The sequence below is a fragment of the Ceratotherium simum genome, chromosome 4 (assembly GCF_057802395.1).
Source record: "Ceratotherium simum simum isolate JZ-2026a chromosome 4, ASM5780239v1, whole genome shotgun sequence".
NCBI classification, from domain to species: Eukaryota; Metazoa; Chordata; class Mammalia; order Perissodactyla; family Rhinocerotidae; genus Ceratotherium; species Ceratotherium simum.
Genome location: NC_141903.1, coordinates 74163896 through 74185715, shown reverse-complemented (window position 1 = coordinate 74185715; position 21820 = coordinate 74163896). Strand labels below are relative to the sequence as shown.

At 38.8% G+C, this 21820-nt stretch overlaps 1 protein-coding gene across 11 annotated transcripts in view; it reads right to left on the bottom strand.

Moving 5' to 3' along the window:
* Window positions 1-21820, bottom strand: part of MCTP1 (multiple C2 and transmembrane domain containing 1) — a 507353-nt gene that overhangs the window by 65951 nt on the left and 419582 nt on the right. For all 11 annotated transcript variants that reach the window (XM_087430024.1, XM_087430027.1, XM_087430026.1 and 8 more), the window contains one exon: window positions 7980-8033. In XM_087430024.1, the coding sequence (XP_087286150.1) occupies window positions 7980-8033 (54 nt within the window). The remainder of the gene's footprint in view (window positions 1-7979; window positions 8034-21820) is intronic.

The following is a 21820-nucleotide window of genomic DNA, read 5'->3' as shown; positions in this document are numbered from 1 at the left end:
AAACTGAAAAGTCATAGTCAAACAGATGTCAAAAATAACAAGCCTATTGCTGTGACAAAAACCACTCCATAATTTCAATATCAAAGCCAAATATCAGCCTTCTTGTAGAAGCTTACTTTTGAGCTGAAGTAAACTTTATTTTTACCTGAAAAATTTGCATTTATCTCAGGTGTTTGAGGAAAATAGGCATTAATGTCAAGAGAAAGGTGGTGAGAGCAATAGAGATATGACTTTATAGTCTCTGTAAAATACTTCAATTTCCACTGCAAAAAAAAAGACATGAAAAGTTTTTTGTATATTTTTAATGTGTTTTCTTCTGGAGAGAAAGTCTGTATCTTTCTTCAGATTCTCAAAGAGTCTGTGACCTAAATAAAGCTAATACCCTCTGCCCTGGCACTTTGTAAAGTGAAACATTTTAAGAAATGGAACGAATGTTGTGAGGAAGTGAAATTCTTCTGTTGAAAAATGAAGTTAACCATGCTTTGGTTCTTTCACCAATCATTCACCAATGAATAATACAGACTCCTAAACAGGAAAGTAACCATCTTCGCTAGAGATGGGCACTAACTCACTCTCATTTTCGGACAAGCTTTTCTGAAATAAAAACTAGGGCAATTTGATTAAAATCTTGCTTTGTTAGATAGTGTTTTTAGTTTCCATATTGAATGAAGAACCATGTAGCCATATTTATGTAGAAGAGTAGGACTGAGTTAATAACAAAAAATTAGGAGCTCAGATCTAGTGCTTTAAAATGTAGTATTTTTTTTAAGAAGTATAGAAAGTGCTTCTGTAATGAATTATCAGAAACCTAGCGGCTTAAACAACACAAATTTGTTCTCACAGTTCTGTAGTTCAGAAGTTGGAAACGGTTCTCACTGGACTAAAATCAAAATGTGGGCAGGGCTGCATTTCTTTCTGGGGCCCTAGGGAAGAATCCATTTCCTTGCCTTTTCCAGTTTCTAGAGGCTGCCCACATTTCTTGGCTTGTGGCTCCCTCCCTCCATCTTTCAAGACAGTATAGCAGCTCCTCCCCGCTCCCCAGTCAGTTTGTGTTTTATTAATGTGGATGCTCTGGCCTTGACCGTGTACTCCTGCCTCAGGTATGGTATCGCTGCTCCTTCCGCTGCTGTTTCTTGGTCTTCAGGTTCACTTCCTGTTTGCTGAGACTGAGGGCACATGCTTTCTTGGGCCACAGATCCTGGGCTTGCAGAACTTGCTGAGGTTTCCTTTCTGAGTCTAGTTGATGATGGTGAGAACATGGGTGATGACTTGCGGACAGCTCACATTTTGGAGCATTTGGACCCCATGCTACCTGCCACTTTGACAAGGCACAGCTGGGAGACCTCCACCTTCAGGCTGTCCAGATGTTTCAGCAGCTCTTCCTTCTTGCCAGGAAGGTCCTGAGTGTTGGTTTTGGCCATAGCTGTGCAAGTGGCCGCCAGCTGCCGTGCACTCTGATGGCCTCTTCCACTTCTAAGGATGCTTGTTATATTGGGCCCATTCAGATAATCCAGTATAATCTCCCTATTGTAAGGTCAGCTGATTAGCAACCTTCATCCTCTCTGCTACCTCAATGCCTCTTTGCCATATTCACAGGTCCCAGGGATTAGGACAGGGGCATCTTTGAGGGGCTATTATTCTGCCTACCACATACCTCCTTGGCTGCTATGGTGGAGAGGGCTGAAAGTGCAGGAGAACAGTGAGAAAAAGTGGAAACCTAGAAGTAAACAGCCGTTACCTGGGATGGATGGTGTGTTCCCTGACTGGGCTACCAAAATACTTAAAGATCATACCTGAGGTAATTTGCATCTGTATATTGATTTTTTTTTTTTTCCTGGAAAACCTAGCCTTAAGGAAGGATAAAGATGCCAAACTTGGAAAACCTGAGCATTAGCTCTGGCTCTGCCACTTATTGTCTATATCCCCTTTGGCAATTCACTTAAGTTTAGCTGAACCACACTTTCCTCATTTTAAAACGAGGAGAGGCCGGGAGAGGATGGGCTGGGATGCACTGAGTGTCAGCGGAAGAAGATCTCACGGGATCTCGGGAGTTCTACTGGTGCACGAGTCCTAGGATGAGAAACACCTGGTGCCCCTGGGGCCAGAGGCCCCTAATCCCAGACTCCTGCATAAGGAGTCTGGCTCAGGCTACTTATCAAGCAAACCCTAATCCTCATGGACACCTCCCCAGTCAGAGTCACAGTGCTGCCGAGCCACACCCCAGGGGCCAGTCAGGTATAGCAGATGGGCACTGGCCCAAGGGCTGTGCAGGGGCTACATCACCAGAGACCAGAACTGGGAAGTGGACTGCACATGTGCAGGTAAAAGGCCTATCGCCTTCCAGGAGTTGGAAGGCCACGGGGCGGTGATGCGAGCTTCTGATGCCTGTCTTGGGTACCCTCCAGTTTTAATGTTGCTATGATTTTAGATTAAGTAGAAAGTGATTAGATTAGGTAGAAAGTGGTTATATTAAGCAGAAGGCTTACTTCAGTGGGCTATCAGCTCAGTGGGTCTAAGCACCAACAGGTCCCCCCAAAGAGGAATGGGCGCTTCTCCATTTTTTGCTATTTTTATTCTTATTTGCTCTTCTCTCCAGAAGGAAACAACAAGGGGAAAGAGCCCATCGGGCCCTCTTCATGCCAACCACTCTTCATCCCAGAGCAGAATTAGATAATAAGCAAGTGGAACATATTGTACTATGACTGTAAAATATACCTCTAGAATGAGATGTTTCATATAATCTTTGAAAGGACATGTCTGGGCAGGCAGCCTTTCCTAATTTGTTTATTGTAGGATAGTTGCATCACAGCCTAGCAAGAGATACATTCAAGGAACACAAAGACTGTTCCATTTCTGTTCTAGAGCACTGGTGGGTCTAGATGGTTGTAATGGGAAGAATTCTAAGATGGCTGACAAGATTCCCATCTCCTGGTGTATATGTCCTGTATATTTCCCTCCCTTTGTGGGTGTGGGGGATTTAGGAATATGATGGGATAGTTATTTCCATGATTAGGTTATGTTACATAAGAGTTGAGGGCCGGCCCCGTGGCTTAGTGGTTAAGCGCGTGTGCTCCGCTGTTGGTGGCCGGGGTTCGGATCCCGGGCGCGCACCGACACACTGCCTCTCCGGCCATGCTGAGGCCGTGTCCCACATACAGCAACTAGAAGGATGTGCAGCTATGACATACAACTATCCACTGGGGCTTTGGGGGAAACAAATAAATAAATAAAATTATAAACAAAACAAAACAAAAAAGAGAGCTGACTTTAAGAAAGGGAGATTATCTTTAGTGAGCCTCACTTAATCAGGTGGGCCCTTAAAAGGGACTGGGCTCTTCCTGAAGAAAGAGATTTGAAGTATGAGAGAGATCTGATACAAGGGAGATTCAACATTGATGGATATAAAGATGGAGGGGGCTATGGAAAGTGGCCACTAGGTGCAGAAAGCCAACAAGAAAACAAGAGCTTCAGTCCTCCAGCTACAAGGAACTGAATTCTGCCAACAAACTGAAAAAGCTTGGAAGTGGATTCTTCTGCAGAGCCTCTAGATGAACCGAGCCTTGAGTGTGAGACTCTGAGCAGGGAACTCAGCTGAGCCATGCCTGGACTTCTGACCTACTGAACTGAGAGCTAATACATGTGTAATTGTCTTAAGCCTCTAAGTTTGTGCAAATTTGTTATGCAGAAATAGAAATCTAATAAATTGATACAATGCTATTCCAGTTAAAGACGAGTTAGGATTTTTTTAAAGAATTTTTTTCTTGTCCCTGACTTTTTCTGAAGCTTTTTTTTATTATTTCCCCACCATGCACTTATTTTGTTGACTATAACAGGAAAATGCCATTTTGTCAGATTAAAATTTTCTCTTATATCACGTATCAGAGTTATCTTTTTTCCTCCCTCACAGTTGATTTAAGACGCAGAGATGTATGCGTCTTGGGTATATTATATACATGTTTAGGGCTGGAGATTCAAACCGGAAAACATAGATTTCGAGAATTCAAGCCAACAATCTGTGTATTTTGAAGTAACTCAGATATGTTTCATTGATTGCATCTAGTTATCTTGAAACACAGTAACCTTGACATAACGGTTGAAGAAAAAGGAGAAGCAATGTAAGCATAAATGCCTGAACATTTTAATATCTTCTATCAATAAACATTACTAGAATGCCATGCATTTAAATCCATGCTTTTCCTGAGGAAAACCTGCATTCTATCTTCACTTCCTGATATTGCAGCTGGATTCTATTACAAGGGTAGGACACACCATAGGAAGCATGCCTAAACTGTTTAAGCTACAAAATGAAAGCTGATCTTCATTAATTAGGGGTCTAGGGTGTGCAGATTGACCACTGTACTATTATATATAACATGGTGAAAAACACTATTATATGGCTTGGTGATAGCTCCACCTAGGTAATTTAACTACACCTTATTATTTACTAAGATATTCTATTAACCACAAAGGCAAGATTTGGTGTCAGGTCAAAAAATCAGATCAAATTGTGACTTTGCGGTTGATGGCCGAGGGGATGCTCTACAACACAGGGAATTGAGAATGCAGTCTGATGTCTTTCTAACATTTAATTCAGGAAAAATTGCATCTCCAGTGCAGCTTAACATAGTGCTACTACATAATGCAGATAAGTGGAAATATTAACAAGGCAATGATTCATAACTAAGACACCATTTAAAACCAATATTCTCTGCCTTGGTGAGAACCATGGAATTGGATTAAGAGAGAAGCCATCTAATTTCAGATTTAAACAAATGTGGACAATGGATTCTAGAATGAAGGATAAGTCTGAGGATCACAAACCCTTACCTGAATAATGATTAGCTGTTTTAATAAAAAGGAAGAACTCACACCAAAAAATACTCGAAAGGCAATAATGTGGAAAAAGTTCAAGATCTGGGGATCCAGGTAAATCATGACTTAGCTTTTACCGACTTTAAGCAAAGTCCTCCCAGGTGCTAAATTTAGCACTAAAGCTATTACAAAACTATTATGTTAAGTAATTATAATCTTTGCTTCAACTTCATATACCTTTGTCTTTGTCATCTATATAACTATGCTGAGAGAAAACACTCTAAGCTCAAATGAAATAAACGACTTCAGTTTATGCCCACACGGACCTTGTCGAGTAGCCAATGACTTGCCCTTTCATTGTGAGTGACTAATATCAATGCTGGCTCTAAAGAAAGACACTTTTCATAATCGCCCAACAATCTGCTAAGTGAAAACATATGGATAGACTTAGGCAAAGCCTGCCAGGGGTCTTTGCTGAATGGAAAACAGGTGCTCTCATTCTGTGCCACGTAATACCCCATTTACCCCCAAGTCCAAAGGTTATAGGACTAATAGCTGCCTTGTGGTAATCATGGAAAGCCAAGACACTAGCCCTGGTGGAACATCTGGGACATATTTTACATACTTGCAACATATGCTTCAGGTTCAATTAAAGTGAGGCTTTGGCACATTTATTAATCTTTTTTACTTTTATCCTATAAGAGGACCCACTGACCTGACCCAACTATTATACCATATGAGAAAACAGAGAAATAATGAGAGCTAGAGGTCAGTACCTGCTCGTATGGCAAAAAACACATTTGTTTTCCCATGAAATTCCATTACGCGTGACTCTATACACAAACTTTAAATAGAGGAACCAATGAATTTTTTAAAGTAGGAAATTACCCTTCTCTCGCTCAGACACACCGATAGCCAAGACTTACAACATATATCGCTGCAAGAGCCAGTCAAGAGACAGAAGCTGGTAAATGGAAACTTGAAGGATCCTTTCATATTTCCATTTCTCATAGTAAAAACTTTATATTTCAAGACGTCCACTCTAAGAGTCTTCCCTCTATTATGCAAGCCCCCAGAAGTCTATTGTAAATTACTACATTTGAGATTTTCTTTTTATTCAGATATTATTTTTATGCTATCAATTGCATTACGAATAAAAAAAGAAAAACCTCCTTATATATCACTCAAATAAAGGGTTGGATTTATGAAAATCAGCTCACAATCCTTTCATACGGAAAACACACTGTTTGTCGGCATCCTGTACAGAAGAATACAGTTGAATTCACACAGTAATTTAAGCACTCACTTTCAATCAACGTTGGTAACTAGATCTGAAAATGTGTTAGAACCTAAGTGTCAATTTCAGACAACCAAACACTAGATTACAACAGATGCCACTCCAGAAATTTGGTGGCGTTTCCACCCTGGCATGTTCTACTTGACATCTATGTTTTGGTGAGCTGATGAACCAGGTGTGCTATTGGTCTCCCACTCCTAACATCCTCTCTATTAAAAAAATGACCTCTATTAAAAAAAAGGGGAGATTGGTGGTATAGAATATCAACAAACTGGCTAAAAAAATACAGGCCGACTTCAAGCAGGGACATTGAAGTACCAGACTTCTCTAAGGGTTTCCATTTATTAACATTTCTGGGGAAACGCCTGCTGCCGGGATGGATCTTTATGGTGGCTTTAATAATAAAGCAGCAACAAGCCAGGGGAAAATGGCCATAAATGGATGGCAGCTCAGTGTTTATCAGCAGAGAAATGATGATTCAGAGCTGGCATATTGAGTTAAAATACAAGCTCTCTACAGCTCCACGACTGACCTTAAAAATAAATCATATCATTTATTGCCAGAAGTGTATGCTCATGTTATTTAACATTAAAAACAAGCACATATGTGTTTTTGCAGGATGGAAATTTTGTTGGTTTATGTTTGATGATGTCACTAATGACTGAATGATGTACAGAAGAATAATTTCACATAAAAGATCTATCAATTTAAAAGTGTTTGAAATAGCATTAGAAGGGAGAAAGAGCGTGTGCATGTCTTTCTACTTTCCTTCTAGCATTGAATATTAGGAAAAAAATCATTTGGGAGGTTAACTAATCACTGTGAGTTTTTTGTGACATTTCCAATGCTTGCTTCAGCACACACATTCTTACACTGGGATATAACTGTACATCTCTTCTGGAAGCAAAGGTCAAGGGCATAAATTGATACACTGTTTGTCTCCTTCAAAAAATTTCACTGCTTTACTATAACAGAAGTTAGATAGATCCCAGTGAAGGTCAAAATCTGGTTTTTATGCCCAACAATGTGGAAATAACGAATGATATTCTCTCCCCCCACTCTCAATCTCACCCTAGGACTTTTTAGATTTTTGATGTGGAAATGCCCAGGGGTGATGATAAACCAGCATCACTATCCTCCTTGCCACAAAAAGCAGTTCTTCCGACCCCAGCCACTGCTGCAGTGGCGCAAGGTCATTCTAATTCCTCCCTTCAGTTGTCCCCTCTCCCCAGGGGACAACCAATCCAAGGAGTCCCAGAAACTAGCTGTTATTTACCGTGGTCACCTTCCCGAAGCCAACCAGCAATCGAAATATGAGCCTCTCTGAACGGGCTTTCCTGATCAAGGAGCCAGGGGGCCATTCCGAGTCTAGGCAAGGGCAGTGAGCATCGGGATTATTTAAACACTCTCTGGAGCCCTCTGCACACGTGTTCTCTTGCTGAGCAATTCTTCGAAAATTACAGATGACAATATCCACGTTCAACTCATGCAGGCTGCTATTTTTTCACTTCTCTCTTCCCCCAAAGTGTAGCCTGATTTGTAATTCTCAAAATAGGACAAATTTTTGCCCTTCAAAAACAGTTGTCACTGCCGTTATCTTCACGAGAGCTATCAAGTTCCGGACAAGCTGAATTATTTTTTTTTTGTTCCCGGCAAAAAAATATTTGACCCAGCTCTGGACAAAAGCGAAGAGGATTTATAGCCCTCGCTCCCTCTTTGCAACATGCAGTGGCATTGTTAGGATGATAAACAGCACTGTCCAATTTTCTGGACTCAAACACTTCAACTCCTTTTTTAACTGTCTGTGGAAACAGTGTTATGTCTACATTTCCCCATCCCCAGGTACCCTAGTGCTGGGAAAGATAATTACCTTGTCATCTTTGTCATCTTCTTCTTCCTCGTCCTCTAGCATGTCCTCCACTACCTGCAGACAGAAACGGAAGTCATTTTCGTGCTCTTAAAGGAGAGAATTTTGTTCTGTCATTTTGAACCTTTTGGAAACGAAAACTTTATTAACATTTGAAACGGATGCACTGAGAGGGAATATTTGATCTCGAGATAGGGATTAGGAAAATGCTATGCCTTCAATTGATTAAAACCGGGGAACTGAATCCCAGTCAGGGGAACTCTATTTGTGTGAAATGTTCTGTGACAACTTAAAGAATCTGAAATATGCATGAGGTCCACTAACATTAATTTGAGGGATGCTTTAAATCAGGATTTTTCTTTTCTACCTATTCTGCTATCTATATTAATTAGGCATTTTAAATTTGGAGCTAGATAACTAAGCAGAAAACAGCTCTGCTATTTCTGATTTACTTTTCACCAAACTCTAAGATAGAAAACTATGTCTGTTCATTGATTCATGCTGGTGGTCTGTGGCATAAAACTACAATAACCTTCATGGCTCAAATTTCAATTCTTATGAATAAATGTCAACTCTTGACTATCTCTGTATAACTTGTTGATTTTGTGGATTACCTGAAACTCTAATTTTAATTCTGTAATTTTACACAAGGAGTAAATTACGAGAATGCACATTAATACTAAAATAAAACTAGGGTCGGCCCCATGGCTTAGCGGTTAAGTGCACGCGCTCCGCTACTGGCGGCCCGGGTTCGGATCCGGGCGCGCACCAATGCACCGCTTTTCCGGCCATGCTAAGGCCGCGTCCCACATAGCAACTAGAAGAATGTGCAACTATGACATACAACTATCTACTGGGGCTTTGGGGAAAAAAAAAAAGGAGGAAGATTGGCAATAGATGTTGGCTCAGAGCCGGTCTTCCTCAGCAAAAAAAAAAAAAGAGGAGGATTAGCATGGATGTTAGCTCAGGGCTGATCTTCCTCACAAAATAAATAAATAAATAAATAAAATAAAACTAGAAATGTATTCTATAATCTAATGTGTATAATATGTATATAACGCATGCAGGTGGATATGCATGCATGTATTTATTTAATGGTTTCTAGTTTACCTGCTTCATCAGAATGGAATCGTCATTTTGGATTTGCTAAATAATTTCCCCTTGCCTCGATCAACATATAACTGCAAGCATTACAAATGGGACTTCACTTGTTTCAGGGGTTTATTATGGGTTTACACACCTACACCCCGCCCCCCCAACACACCATGAAAACCAAACATTTAAGAAGCTTTGGAGGGAGTTGTTACTCAGGTGAGTGCCAACTTATTATATTTACACCATCTGATATGATTTCTAAATTCTTGTTGTGCTTTTATTTTTTATCCATTCTGAATCTCTATCTCTGAGTAAATTAGATAGAATCACAGCTATTAAATATTTTTAAACTTTTCTCCCAAAACTCATAACTTTAGAAGATAAAAAGTTAGCCCTTCATGTGGCATTATGATACAGACAGGAATATGCTATGAATGAAAACTTCCATAACTAAGATTGTATTATGCAAAGAGTTACATAAACTGAGATAACACGTCAGGACTCTCGATTATTCTAATAATTTTTCTCAAATATTCTAAAACATTAACTGGTTTAAAAGAATAGCCCAAACACAAACTTCCAGTTCTCATGAACCGATATATAACCGAAAGCATCTGACAACCTGTGAGACTGTTCCTAACTTAATGTCATACTTTAAATCTTCTATTAAATGGTAGAATTTTGTGATCTTTCGTTTGGACATTCAGCATTTCAAAAGGACCATCGGAGCACAATGAGCTGCTTCCAATATCTGATGAGTGTTTATACTTATTTTGGGGACACGTAAAGCAATTCAGCCTCAGCAAGAAAGGACTCGACATTCTCTCTAACTATATTCGGCCACTCTATAAGCATTTATTATAATCCCCCTTGTCCAAGGCACACAGTGCTAGGTATTGTGGGGGTACAAAGAGGAATAACACACAGATACTTCACCTATATTCATGCCAGCCCTCAAGAGGCTTATAATCCAGTAGAATTTAAATGAGGACTATCAGATAACCTTTCATGTTGACTTTTAATTTCCTGAAATTTTGAAGTATTTATGCCATAAATATACAGACAACAATAGTGACAATGTATAATTGAGGTGGTAGAGGCCAGGCTAATCCAAAATGGGCTATTTGTAATGGAGGTTTAAACAGGAAAAGCAGCCACAATATTTCAGTATGTTGTATTGCATCAAAAGAATTCACCTAATATAGCAACTAGGTGACCTAGAACTCAAACCCAGGCTGTGGGATAGAAGAGGGCCAGCTCTCAACCTCTGCCTAGTTCCAGGAAAAAAAAAGTTAAAAAGAAAAAAAGGAATTCACCTAACCCTCACAAGATTTTTTTTCTTTTCTTTTCTTTTTCTCACTGATGATTTGCCCTGAGCTAACATCCGCTGCCAATCTTCCCTTTTTTTGTACGTGAGCTGCCGCCACAGCATGGCCACTGACAGACGAGTGGTGTAGATCCACGCCTGGGCTGCCAAAGCGGAGCGTGCTGAACTTAACCACTAGGCCATGGGGCTGGCCTGCAAGATTTTTTAAAATGATTATAATTTTGTATCTCTAATAAAATGACGTTTTAAATTTAGATCTAGATTAAGTAATTTTTTAAGGTTGGTCATTATTATCTATTTTATTTTTTAAAAATAAAAATTGTATATATTTGAAGGGTACAACATGATGACTTGATATATATTTAAGTAATTTTTTGCTAAAATTACCCATGCAGAGTCATATATCAAAAATGGAAAATGAAATGAATACCCTACTTTTACTCTTGTGCATAAACTCAAACAATATTTTAGCTAGTTATTATTAAGAATGTATTATATGCCTCCTCTCTTCAGTACTTACCATCATACTGCAGGTGCTAGGAAGGCAGAATGGTGTTGGATTGTGCCTAGCAAATTGCAAGGGACATAATGGGTGTTCAAGAAATATTTGTTGATAAAGTGAATAGATGAATGCATCATCTATTCTTCATATCTTTGAAAAAACTTTTTGGTAAAGTGCCTATCAGTTATCTCACAGAACTGAAAGACTTATACCTGATCAATGATGCAGATTAATAAAAGCAAATATTCAAAATGCTTTCAACTATTTGCCTGGCAAGAAAAACCATGAATCTTTAACCTTTAAGATTTGGAGATCTCCACTATCTTCAAGTTAATTTTCAAAAATTCAAAATATTATTGAACCATAAAACAAACTAATAGCTTAATTCACACATTTTACAAATCAGCTACGGATCTGATGTTCAAGAATGACTCAAAGAGGTCTATAGAATCAGGATCTTCATTTGCAAAACCCAAACTATTCACACCCTGCACAAATGGGTAATTGGCTACACACAATTGCTCCACAAATGTGCAGCCAGAACCACCCAATACAACCATTTGCTTTTACACTTGGCAGAAAAGTGTTGTGTTAGCAAGAGGCCTTTGTGTTGTGTTTTAACGCTCTAGCGAGGGGTTTGCCCCTCCTCCAGTGCCTTTTTAATGTTACATCATAAACATCCTCAAGTGAGGATTTATAATACAGATGGGTTCCTACTGATGCCTTTAAGCTGCTTCAGAATGGATCCTACTATTATATTTTGCTCAGGTGAAGCTTAAGGTGCCTTGGCAAATGGAGATGATAATAGCACTTATCCCACAGTGTTGATTAAGGATCCAATGAGATAATGTATTTAAAGTGCTCAGCACAGTTCTTCTATCAAAGTAAGCACTCAAAAATGTTAGCTATGAATAAAAATAAAAATAACATCAATTTAATAATATTTTAAACATTAATTTTTAGAAATTAAATTATATATATTTTTTTCCTGGGCAAAATATTCAGCAGTCCTAATGATGTACACAATTCTGATTCATGTTTCATTGACACTAAGAAACACACAGAGGGGCACAGGTAGAGGTGTGGGTAAAGATTCCCAATTAAAATGGTAATGCTTTCACAACTAATTTTCAGGCTTTAATGGCCCAAGGAAATGGATGGCTTTGAAGGCAAGAGTGTCTCAGAAGCTGGGCTGTGCTTTAAGACATGAGCCCTAGCCAAACGCAGTGAATATAGAAACTGCAAACTGAGCTTTTAAAAACAAACTGTATATATCACTGAAGTGCATTTAATGACTGCACAAAATTGCAACCTTTCCCAGAGAACTCAAATAACACCTACTATTTAGAAAAAGGGTGCTGGAGTTTAACACTTAATGAAGGAAAACAAATAAAATAAAGGAGTCCTAGTCTCAAATTCCATCTCTTTCCTCTTTAAATAAAACCAAATAAGAACTACACAGATTTTTTTTCAAGTACACAAAGTTCAGTTGCCCAAACATTTGTCAGCAATAATTTAATAGCAACACATACATAGGATTTCCTTCAGGAAAAAAAAGAAAGAGTGATGAGAAAATGCGTGTGCTAAAAAAGATACGTTTTTACAAAGTTGTCTTTTTTCTTGATGGGGACTATCTCAGATCGCCTCTAGAATTCTCTTTCCAAATTATGCTTTCTGATACCTTGCTTGAAAGCAAGTAGTATTAATCAAACAAAGGAAGGGCACTAGGGAAATCAGAAAGATGTAATGCAAGCAGTTAAAAGTGACATGACCTTCTGTAATGTCGCTCGTCACAGACTTATATGCCACACACTGGAGGAAGGTCTTGCAAGAAACTGATTCTTGGTACTATTCCTTGAATGTAATACTAATAAAGATGACATTTTAAAAAACACACGTAGACAGCCCCAAATGCAGCTTGCCAGCTACATTACAGCCAAAGAATAAGCAGATAACATTATTTTAAAAAGCATAATATTTCTTCTTTCATAGTCCATATTTGCTGAACATTCGTCATTAACATCTGAAATATAATATGTGGCTATACATTTTAAAAATCTACTTTCAAAGTGGAGCAAAATTGCATCTGTAGAATCTCTATATTTTATATAGTTGTCTAGGAGCTCTTTTAATATTACTTTTAATTATAATTCGACACTACTAAGCGCTTTATGATTTGCAAGGAAATAAAATTTTATTTGGCTGAAAATGTTAATAATGATGTTGGAAATCTCAATAAAAATATAACATGTTTAGAATTATTCCACTGGACAAAGACGTGTAAGGGAGGGGACCAGAAGGATATAGAAAAGGAAGATCAAGACAGTGAAAGGATGAGAAAAAGTGGATTCAGGTAAACTTCATTATTAAAATCATTATAAGACAGTGGATACTAATTATTGATTTTTAATACCAATTTAGGGTGCATGTTTTAAAATTAAAGTGACCAAAGGGGGTTAAAAGTTCTATGAATAATTCTTAAAGCACTTCGTATCACAATTTTCCCAGGGATAAAGTCTTCCACTTATTTATGTCCCTTTAACAAAAAGGAACCAAAAGAATCTTGGTCACATTAGCCTTGTAAGATAAGTATCGAGTACGACAAAGCTAAAAACGCTCAAAAGCCAAAGCTGACACGACCCAGTTTCTTTTGTATGTTTACTTTTTCCCTAGGAAATAATCTTTGAATTAAATAGATGTTTTGCTATGTTCAGAATGAACAGTTGCACAATTCAGATTGCTTTACTCAAACATGGTCTATAAAAAAGCTACACATTTAAATTAAAGAAGAAATCACTGCTGTCCAGATGTGCAAGTGTGATGTTAAAAAATTAAAGAAAGAAAATTGTCACAAAAGAAAGAAGTTTCATATTTAATTTCATATTCATAGAACATCCAAATGTGTACAGATGCTTATATTTGAATACATTACAAACTAAATGCCACCCTAGAGATATGGAGGAATTTGGGGAAAGCAGTATTCTTCAACACGGTCTGGAGTTCATTTATACCATTTTGTGTGTGCATAAACCAAGCAGAGTATGCATTTGTGTGCCAATGGATTTATTACATGTGTAAGTATCATGTGAAATTACTGAAAGTCTGTGGATTGAGAAGATGCATATAACCACTCAGATTATTTCAGATCACTTGAAAGAATCGAAGGTCGGGCTGAAGACTTTTGTGGTCAATAAGATCATTATAGGTGTGCTTGTGCTGTCATTTTCACAGTAAGACACCTGCTTCTCACAAGATTTTTGAGAAGGAACTTTTGCAAAACAAATGGCGCAATTAAACTGTACACATAATTTACTCTACGTCTGAAAGAACAATAAGACTCATAAATAGGCCTGGGATATACTGTTTCATCTAGTATATCTCAAAAGCAGATGCATGTATGATGGCTGCTTAGTTTGATTCACGCTATTAAGGATTTGACCTTGGAGTATTTCAGCTATAGTAGTCATCAAGATAACTGAACCACTAGATGTAATAATAATTAGTGTGATAGGCTTGCCAGTGAGGCTGAATATATTGCAATACAAAAGAAGGCAGACTAAAAAGAAAAGCATTATTACTTACTGCTAAAAGACTTCCTGGTTTTTACAGAGACACTCAAATACAATTATTTCTTCTTGCAGAATGCATTTCCTCAGCTCATTCTGGGAAGTGCCATGTTGTAATTTAGTCTGATTCTTAATAGGAAATGTGGCTCTAATGTGGCTATCAGATGACTTTTGATGCACGCCACTGATTACATACAGCCTGTATTCTACGTTATCAACAAGAGCATTCTTATTTGCCGTATAATATGCTTTGCTGTAAGGTGCAATGACAGTAAATTTACTTTACTGGCCAAGAGTATGTAACCTTCTATTTTTTTAAGTGTCAGCTTAATATGTAGAAAAACTCTTCCATTAAGAAAGGCTAAATATAATATAAATTCTATAATCAGTATAAGCATCTTAAATGAATTTCTTTTCATATTTCCTTCTCGGTATTCTTAAATGTTCATTCTTATACTTAGACAAAGCACTACGAACAGAATTCTAGTGTTTATTTGAACTATGTCTCCATCTAAAGGCTTCACAATGTATTGTATTTTTGCTTGCAGGGAAAATTCTAATCTTAGTGTCTTTAGGATACTGCATATTAATTCGATTGAGTAGGAAAAAATAGGTCAACTATTAACCTACAATGTGCTTTTTAAAATAATAATGCTTTCTTGAATCTATATTATTTGTCAGGTTAAAAAAAAGTACACAAAAAGCCAAAAAATTGAATTGTTTAATGTGCTTTGCAAATGAAATTAAAAGATAACTAGGATTTACCACTAACCTATTTTATAAAATTTAATATTTTCAAAGGAAAACATTTTTGCCCATTAATAACACACAGATTTCAAATAAAGAAGATGATGTACTCAAGCCTCTCAGCATAAAACCAAATTTCCATTCCAGAACCACACACTTCTAACAAAAAAGGCACAACTTTAAATGTTGTAAATTTTAAAAACCTTAGGAATTTTTATTTTTTAGGTGTGTCTAATGACGAGTCCACATTATCTATTTAAAACATTTTCTGCTAAGCAAGAAGAGGGAGCTGCTATGACCTCTGTGAGAGTGTCACGTCCTCCAGTCTTCTCAGAAATGTTCTTAGCTCCAACCCCATTAGATATGTTTGGGAGCATTGAAGCTGCAATAGGCAGACGTTCTTTTGCAGGTAAATCTATAGCTTGGCACATGTAATACAGGCAAACGCTGTGCTTTTGGAACATTAGGGACCTTTAAAGAATAGAATTTGAAAACAAAAAATCATTTATCTTGGGGATTAATGTTAGCCAACTTTTATATCATACTGCTCTGTTAGGTCTGATTCACTTTCTACAAAAATTCACAGCTACTCCCTATTTTAAACAATATGTTGGGGGTAACGGAGGGGTGAGGGGAACAGGTGAACAATTGTAGAGAAAAATATTCTGACACTAATTTGATTTTTCTTTTCCTTTCTTTTTCTTGTGCCTAGAATATTTTGAGGCTTGAGAACACTATGTCAGAAAATCGAACATTAAAAATGTATCATGTTTTGAATGTCAAAAAATCATATAGTCAGAAAACTTCAGTTTTTTTCCTTATATGGCTTTTCTATAAATAATAATGATAAAAATATTTTTACCTTTTTTTGTAAAGAATAATCGCCTCACAAAAGGCAGCCCATGTGGGTTTAGACCTACATTTGAACTGGAAAGAATGTCTGTGGCGGATAGTGAATTGTAGCATAAAAACCTGACCGAAAAGAATGTTCATGAAACCTCACACAAAACCCCTGTAACTGTTTTATCATGAGCTTCCCAGAATATAACACAAGAGCTCAGTATTCTAGGAGAAGCTTGCCTGGTCCAGTTATCTCGGCTTTATGTAGTGTACTGTGTGATTGCTAAATTAGTGTATAATGCATTTATAATATTTATAGTACCAACCTTTAGTTAAATAACCTTTATGTAAGATTTATGTTGATTTTTTTTATTTCTCATTTAATGGCAAATTATGAAGAGCATGTTTCATAAAGATAATTCTCCATTTAAATTCATCAGTCCATTAAATATTAAAATTATGTTTCTGATGCAATCGAGAACAAATTTGTCCAGCTTCAGTGATTATTTGCACTCATAAAAATTAGGCTTGATTAATAAAATTTAAATGCTTGATTAAGTTGACATTTTCATGTTCTATTCTGATTTATTAAAATTAGTCCCTGTGCCCAGGCCTATATGCTAGTGTAGGTTTACCGTTCTCCTTCTCTTAGTTGACATCGAGAGTGAGGCTGTTAGGAAGCAGTATTTTCCTTTTGGACTCAAGGATGGTTTCAGCGAAATGCCCTGTTCTTTGCTCACAGTACTGCTGGCCTTTGTCGTTATACACTGTGTGTGGTGGAGATTTGTATTACAATCATCAAGAAAAATGTTTCTTTCAAATATCTATGGATATGATCAGCATGCATTTACAATATTTCTGTAAAATTTAGTTACCAAGAAGCTTTAATCTATAGAGGATTGCTCAAATTTCTTCATCTGCTTTTTCTGTTGAGTAAAATATAGTGTTTATTTTTGTAGGACTTCCATACGTAACAGCAGAGGGATTACAGACACAAGAAATCTTTCTGTGGCAATGCTATTGTCTTTGTCTACAACCTCAAAACCAAGAGGGACTAATGGCCATGGAAAACCATCCTCTGCACCAGGACTTACAAGAGGACTCTTCAAGAGAGGTAGTGACTTCTATTATGTTTAAACTCCCGTTATACCCACACTGGCTTGTCCTGTTTTACACACAGTCAGGTGCCTGATTGTCATTTATTGAGCACTCATTCCACGCTTAACACAGTGTGTTAATTGTCTCTTTAATCCTCACAAGACCCCAACAAGGTAGGTATCATCCCCATTTTATTGGTGAGAAACTGAGGCTTAGGGAAATAAATAAATTCATATAGCTAATACACCGAAGGTCTGGAATTTAATCTCAGGTCTTCCTAATTTCAAAATTTAGACTCTTAACCTTTCACAGTAACACTTGTTTATAAACAAGATGTTTTTGCTGTTGCCCATGGGAGTGTAATGCATTTGGAAACTTTGTTTAGGTGAACTGACTTTCCCTCATTTAAGCATGCTATCAGAATATTCAGTTATTTTTTTAAATAAGTAATATGGTATGATAGTTATTTTCTTTTTCTTGTATAACGAAACAAATTCAATAACAAATGCCCTTGAAGGCATATTTTAGCTTGGTTATCAACACATACTATTCCGGTTCTAGGTACAGGAAGGTAGAAAGGCTTCAAAGTTGCATGCTCTTGGTAAATGTATCTCATGCAACACTAAAAGAAGTAATGAATACAAAACTCCCAGGGTTATTGAATTCTTAATAATAGCTGTGATTTATAAACATTTCCCACAAGCAGATAAAGATAAATCATTTGGTTTCCACTTTTACTTTGTTAATTGAGATCTTGCAATTTCTTGTCACCTTTCTGAACCAGGGACAATAAGTCTCCAAAAATATTGTATGAAACTTTCTGGCAACACCACCCACCACACAGGGCGTGATGATCAAGACTAGTCATGCAAACTAGTCATGCAAACTAGTCACGGGGTCGTGAGTCAGCCAAAGGTGCATCTGCTGGCCCTACATCCTAGCTCCCTCACCATAGTATATCAAAGAGTTTTGGCTAACTACAAGAGGAGAGTGCAAAATCATTTAGAAAGAACAAACAGGACATCACTAAAAATGGGTGGGACAACATAACCACCCTGAGAACTGAGACCAGAACTGAAGATATCCCTTTTTCTCCTCTCCTAAGTCTCACTCTTCAATTACAGAACTGAAAATTGTGGGGGAAGACTTTTTGAAGGAGAGCAGAGATAATAAAACCATTTGGTTGACATACGGGTAAATTCTTGGGTTGGACACTTTGTAGAACCATCTAGATGGTGAATTTTTTGGATCCATGGGAGGCTTTGAGGGGAGTTTAGGAAGTTGGTTTTTCAATGAGTTTTGAGGGGCTCCAGGGGCCAACTAGGGCTCAAATAAGAGAAAATCAGCCATTTATGGGGAGAGATCTTCAGGTTTCCTTCAAGCTTGCCAAGACAATTCATTTGGTGGAAAAGGAGCTGCGTTTCAGGGCAGAAACCCTCTATAAGGATGAAGAGTATCTCTTGACCTCATTACATTCCCATATGCATCTTTAGGGAATCTGAGCAAGGTGGGAGGGATTTAGGAAGATGGTGGGGGGCTAAAATATGAGAGTAACTGTAAGCGTCCTCTATGGCAACTACCACTAACTTTAAATTCTAAGTCTCTCTCCTGAGTCCTAATAAAGCAAGACGTTTGCCTTCCAGTGAAGAGGATCTTTAGTAAATTGACTTTTAAAAACAGAAGTGTTTTCCTTTACATCTTTCTCTATATGAACTGACATGTCACGTACAGGTAACACTCATCTTCTACCACCGAACAATTTTATCCCTCCAATTTGAAGTTTAGCTGCAGTCTGAGAATCCAGTAAAAGGATAGCCAACAAACTGAAGTATTAAAGACAAACAAGGAGTTACTGAGTGAAAGGGACAGACTGAAGGGTGGAAAAAGAGCTGTGGCCACAGACAGACCTCTTTTCTTTATATATGCAGCACAGGCACACACAGCGGAGATGTTCTAAATGACTCGTGGCTGCACACTCTGAATATCATATACAGACCCCTATCACTGCACTTATCTATGTACATACTATCATGTATTCGATTTAGTTGTTTGTTTCCCTCACCAGAGCACAAACTGTCCTGAGCAAGGACCACGCCTTAATCATCTTTGAACAACAGCTAGCACAGTGCCTGTAAATGTTCAATAAATTTTGGTTGAATGGAAATAATTATACATAAAAATTAGAAAATTTTTGATTTGGAAAGAAAGATTGGACTAAAATATTTTTTCGTTCATCAAACATTTTTTGAGCAACTATTATGCTGTTACGTCTGCAACATCTTGCTCTGCGCTGGGATTAGGTACACAAATGGAAGATACAATTAGAACAATCTTGGTCTGGTGAGGAAGACCCACAATGAGCTGATTATTACAATACAGTGAGGGGGATATGGGAACCCAGAGGGGTGGGCTCACTTAACCTCTTAGAGTGTGTGTTGGTAGGGGTGGGCTGGTGGCAGGGGGCAAGAGTGGGAGGGAAGTCAGGGATGGCTCTCCAGAAGACATGATAAAGATAACTGGTGGTTACTCAGGCACATATGTACAAAATGTTAAAACCTTCATGGGTGGCAAATTGGTATAAGTACCAAAAATATTCAAAATGCATATACTCTGACCCAGAAATTCTCCTTCAAGGACTTTGCCAAAGGACATTACCAGAGACCTGGTCACAGATTTGTTTAGGATTTTCTTTACAGCACTATCTGAGATGGGAAAAACATTTGAAACAAACATTTCTAAAACGAGTGTTTAATTAAGAAAAATTAAGTATTCATATGGGGAAAACTATGCAGTCATTAAAAATCACACGGTTTTCTAGTAATTTGAGAGATATTTCTAGATACGTTGCTGACTATAAAAAATAGGTGCGCTAACGTGCGTTTAGTGAGATCCAATTTTCGTAAAAAAACAAAATATGTATGATAAGCAAGAAATATACATTTACATTCGTAAATATATTTTTTAGGAAAAGAGAAGGCATAGAGAGAATGTATCGACTATTTGGGAAACTACAAATATACTCCACCCTAGATCGTGCTGCCGCTGCCGCCGCCGCCACCACCCCAGCCACCCTCGGTCCTGCTCTCCAGGACCCACTATCCCTCAAAGCTCCCTTTTTTCCCCAAGACGGAAGGCCCTCCTTCGCCACCCCCTCGGCGGGGCCTTGAGCCCCACGGCTGGGCAACCACCTACTCACTGACGCCAACGGGCAGGGTCTCCTACAAGTTCACATTGCAGCTCGAGGAGGAGCTCCGGAGCCGCCCAGGGCCAGGTGCCCCGGGAGAGCCGCCCTCCCAAGAAAATGCACCGTGTCTTCACTGGCCCTGGGCGGCTGCAGAGCCTCCGGGCATCGCACTGGGACCTCAACTCCCTCAATATGCGGCTCCTGCGGCATCGGCCAATGCGTGGCTGGCCCGGTGCCCACGCGCTTCCGGGACGCAGCGGAGCTCGCGCAGCACGTGCGCCTCCACGAAGTTCGAGACCTGGCCTGTACTGCCCTTCCCTGCGCCACCATGTCTGTCCCACACGGAGCCGCTCCTACACGAACTCACCGCCTCTGCAGAGATTACCGCCTTGTCCTAGGCCTCAGTTACCCTATCTATACAAAGAGAGAAGCATCATTCGTTTCTTCCCTGCTTCCTACCTTCTTATGTACACCAAGTGATTGCCCTCCCCGGGCCTGCGGAATGGGTGTGTTGGCGGAGAAGCACAGAACACCAGCCTGGGAGCCAGTCAGAACTGGGTTCTGGTCCCACTGTGCTGTGTGAGCGTTTGCCAGTGGCATAACCTCTCTGAGCCTTGCTTTCCTGCTCTCCCAAGTGGTGAACAGTTGTTTTCTAGGTGAAAGAGATGACAAAAGAGCATGGGCCCATCCTGGTTCATTTCTGTACCTTCCCGCTTCTGGCCACTACCCCCACCTTTTGCTCATTTAAACATTTGTACTCCAAAACAAACAATAACAACAAAAACACACAAACAAAAAACAAACAAACAATCCTGCTGGAACACAGAGGAGATAAAACTGAAGCTCTGGTTTGGGCGGGGTGTGCTCATGAGGAATCGTCTAAGGCATGCCTGAAGATGTTGTGGAAAGACCATAGTAGCAGAGGAGGACAATGGGAACGTTATTTCAGAACTATGACTGTCCTACAGGTCTTGAGGTAAGAATACCAGGTGCGATTTGGGGTAAAGTTGCCAGAAAAATACAGGACATCCAGTTAAATTGGAATTTCAGATAAATAATGAAGATTATTTTAGTATAAATATCTCCTGTTGTTTATCTGAAATTCCAATTTAATTGGGCATCAGTATTTTTATTCGCTATATCTGGCAACCCTAAATTGGGGACAAATTCAGAAGGCTTCAGGGGTTGGAGTTGGAGGGAAATCTGGTAGAAGGCCTGGGCATCTACTGGAGGGGGGTGGGGATGGAATGGTAGAATGTGGGGGTGGGAGGGGGCAGCATTTGAGAAGAGTGGAAGAAATGTGGAAATCATGTTGGTGCATGTCCAGAGCCTGATGAGGTGACAGCCGTCGATGTGTGGGGATACCAATCTGTACAGTGAGTGATTATCTGTACAGCTTTGAGGGAAGTCACAGGGGATGAACTTTTCTACTGACATGTGATTGGCTGTGGGTTTCTACTTCTCTATGCTAGTGATTGTGTTGGA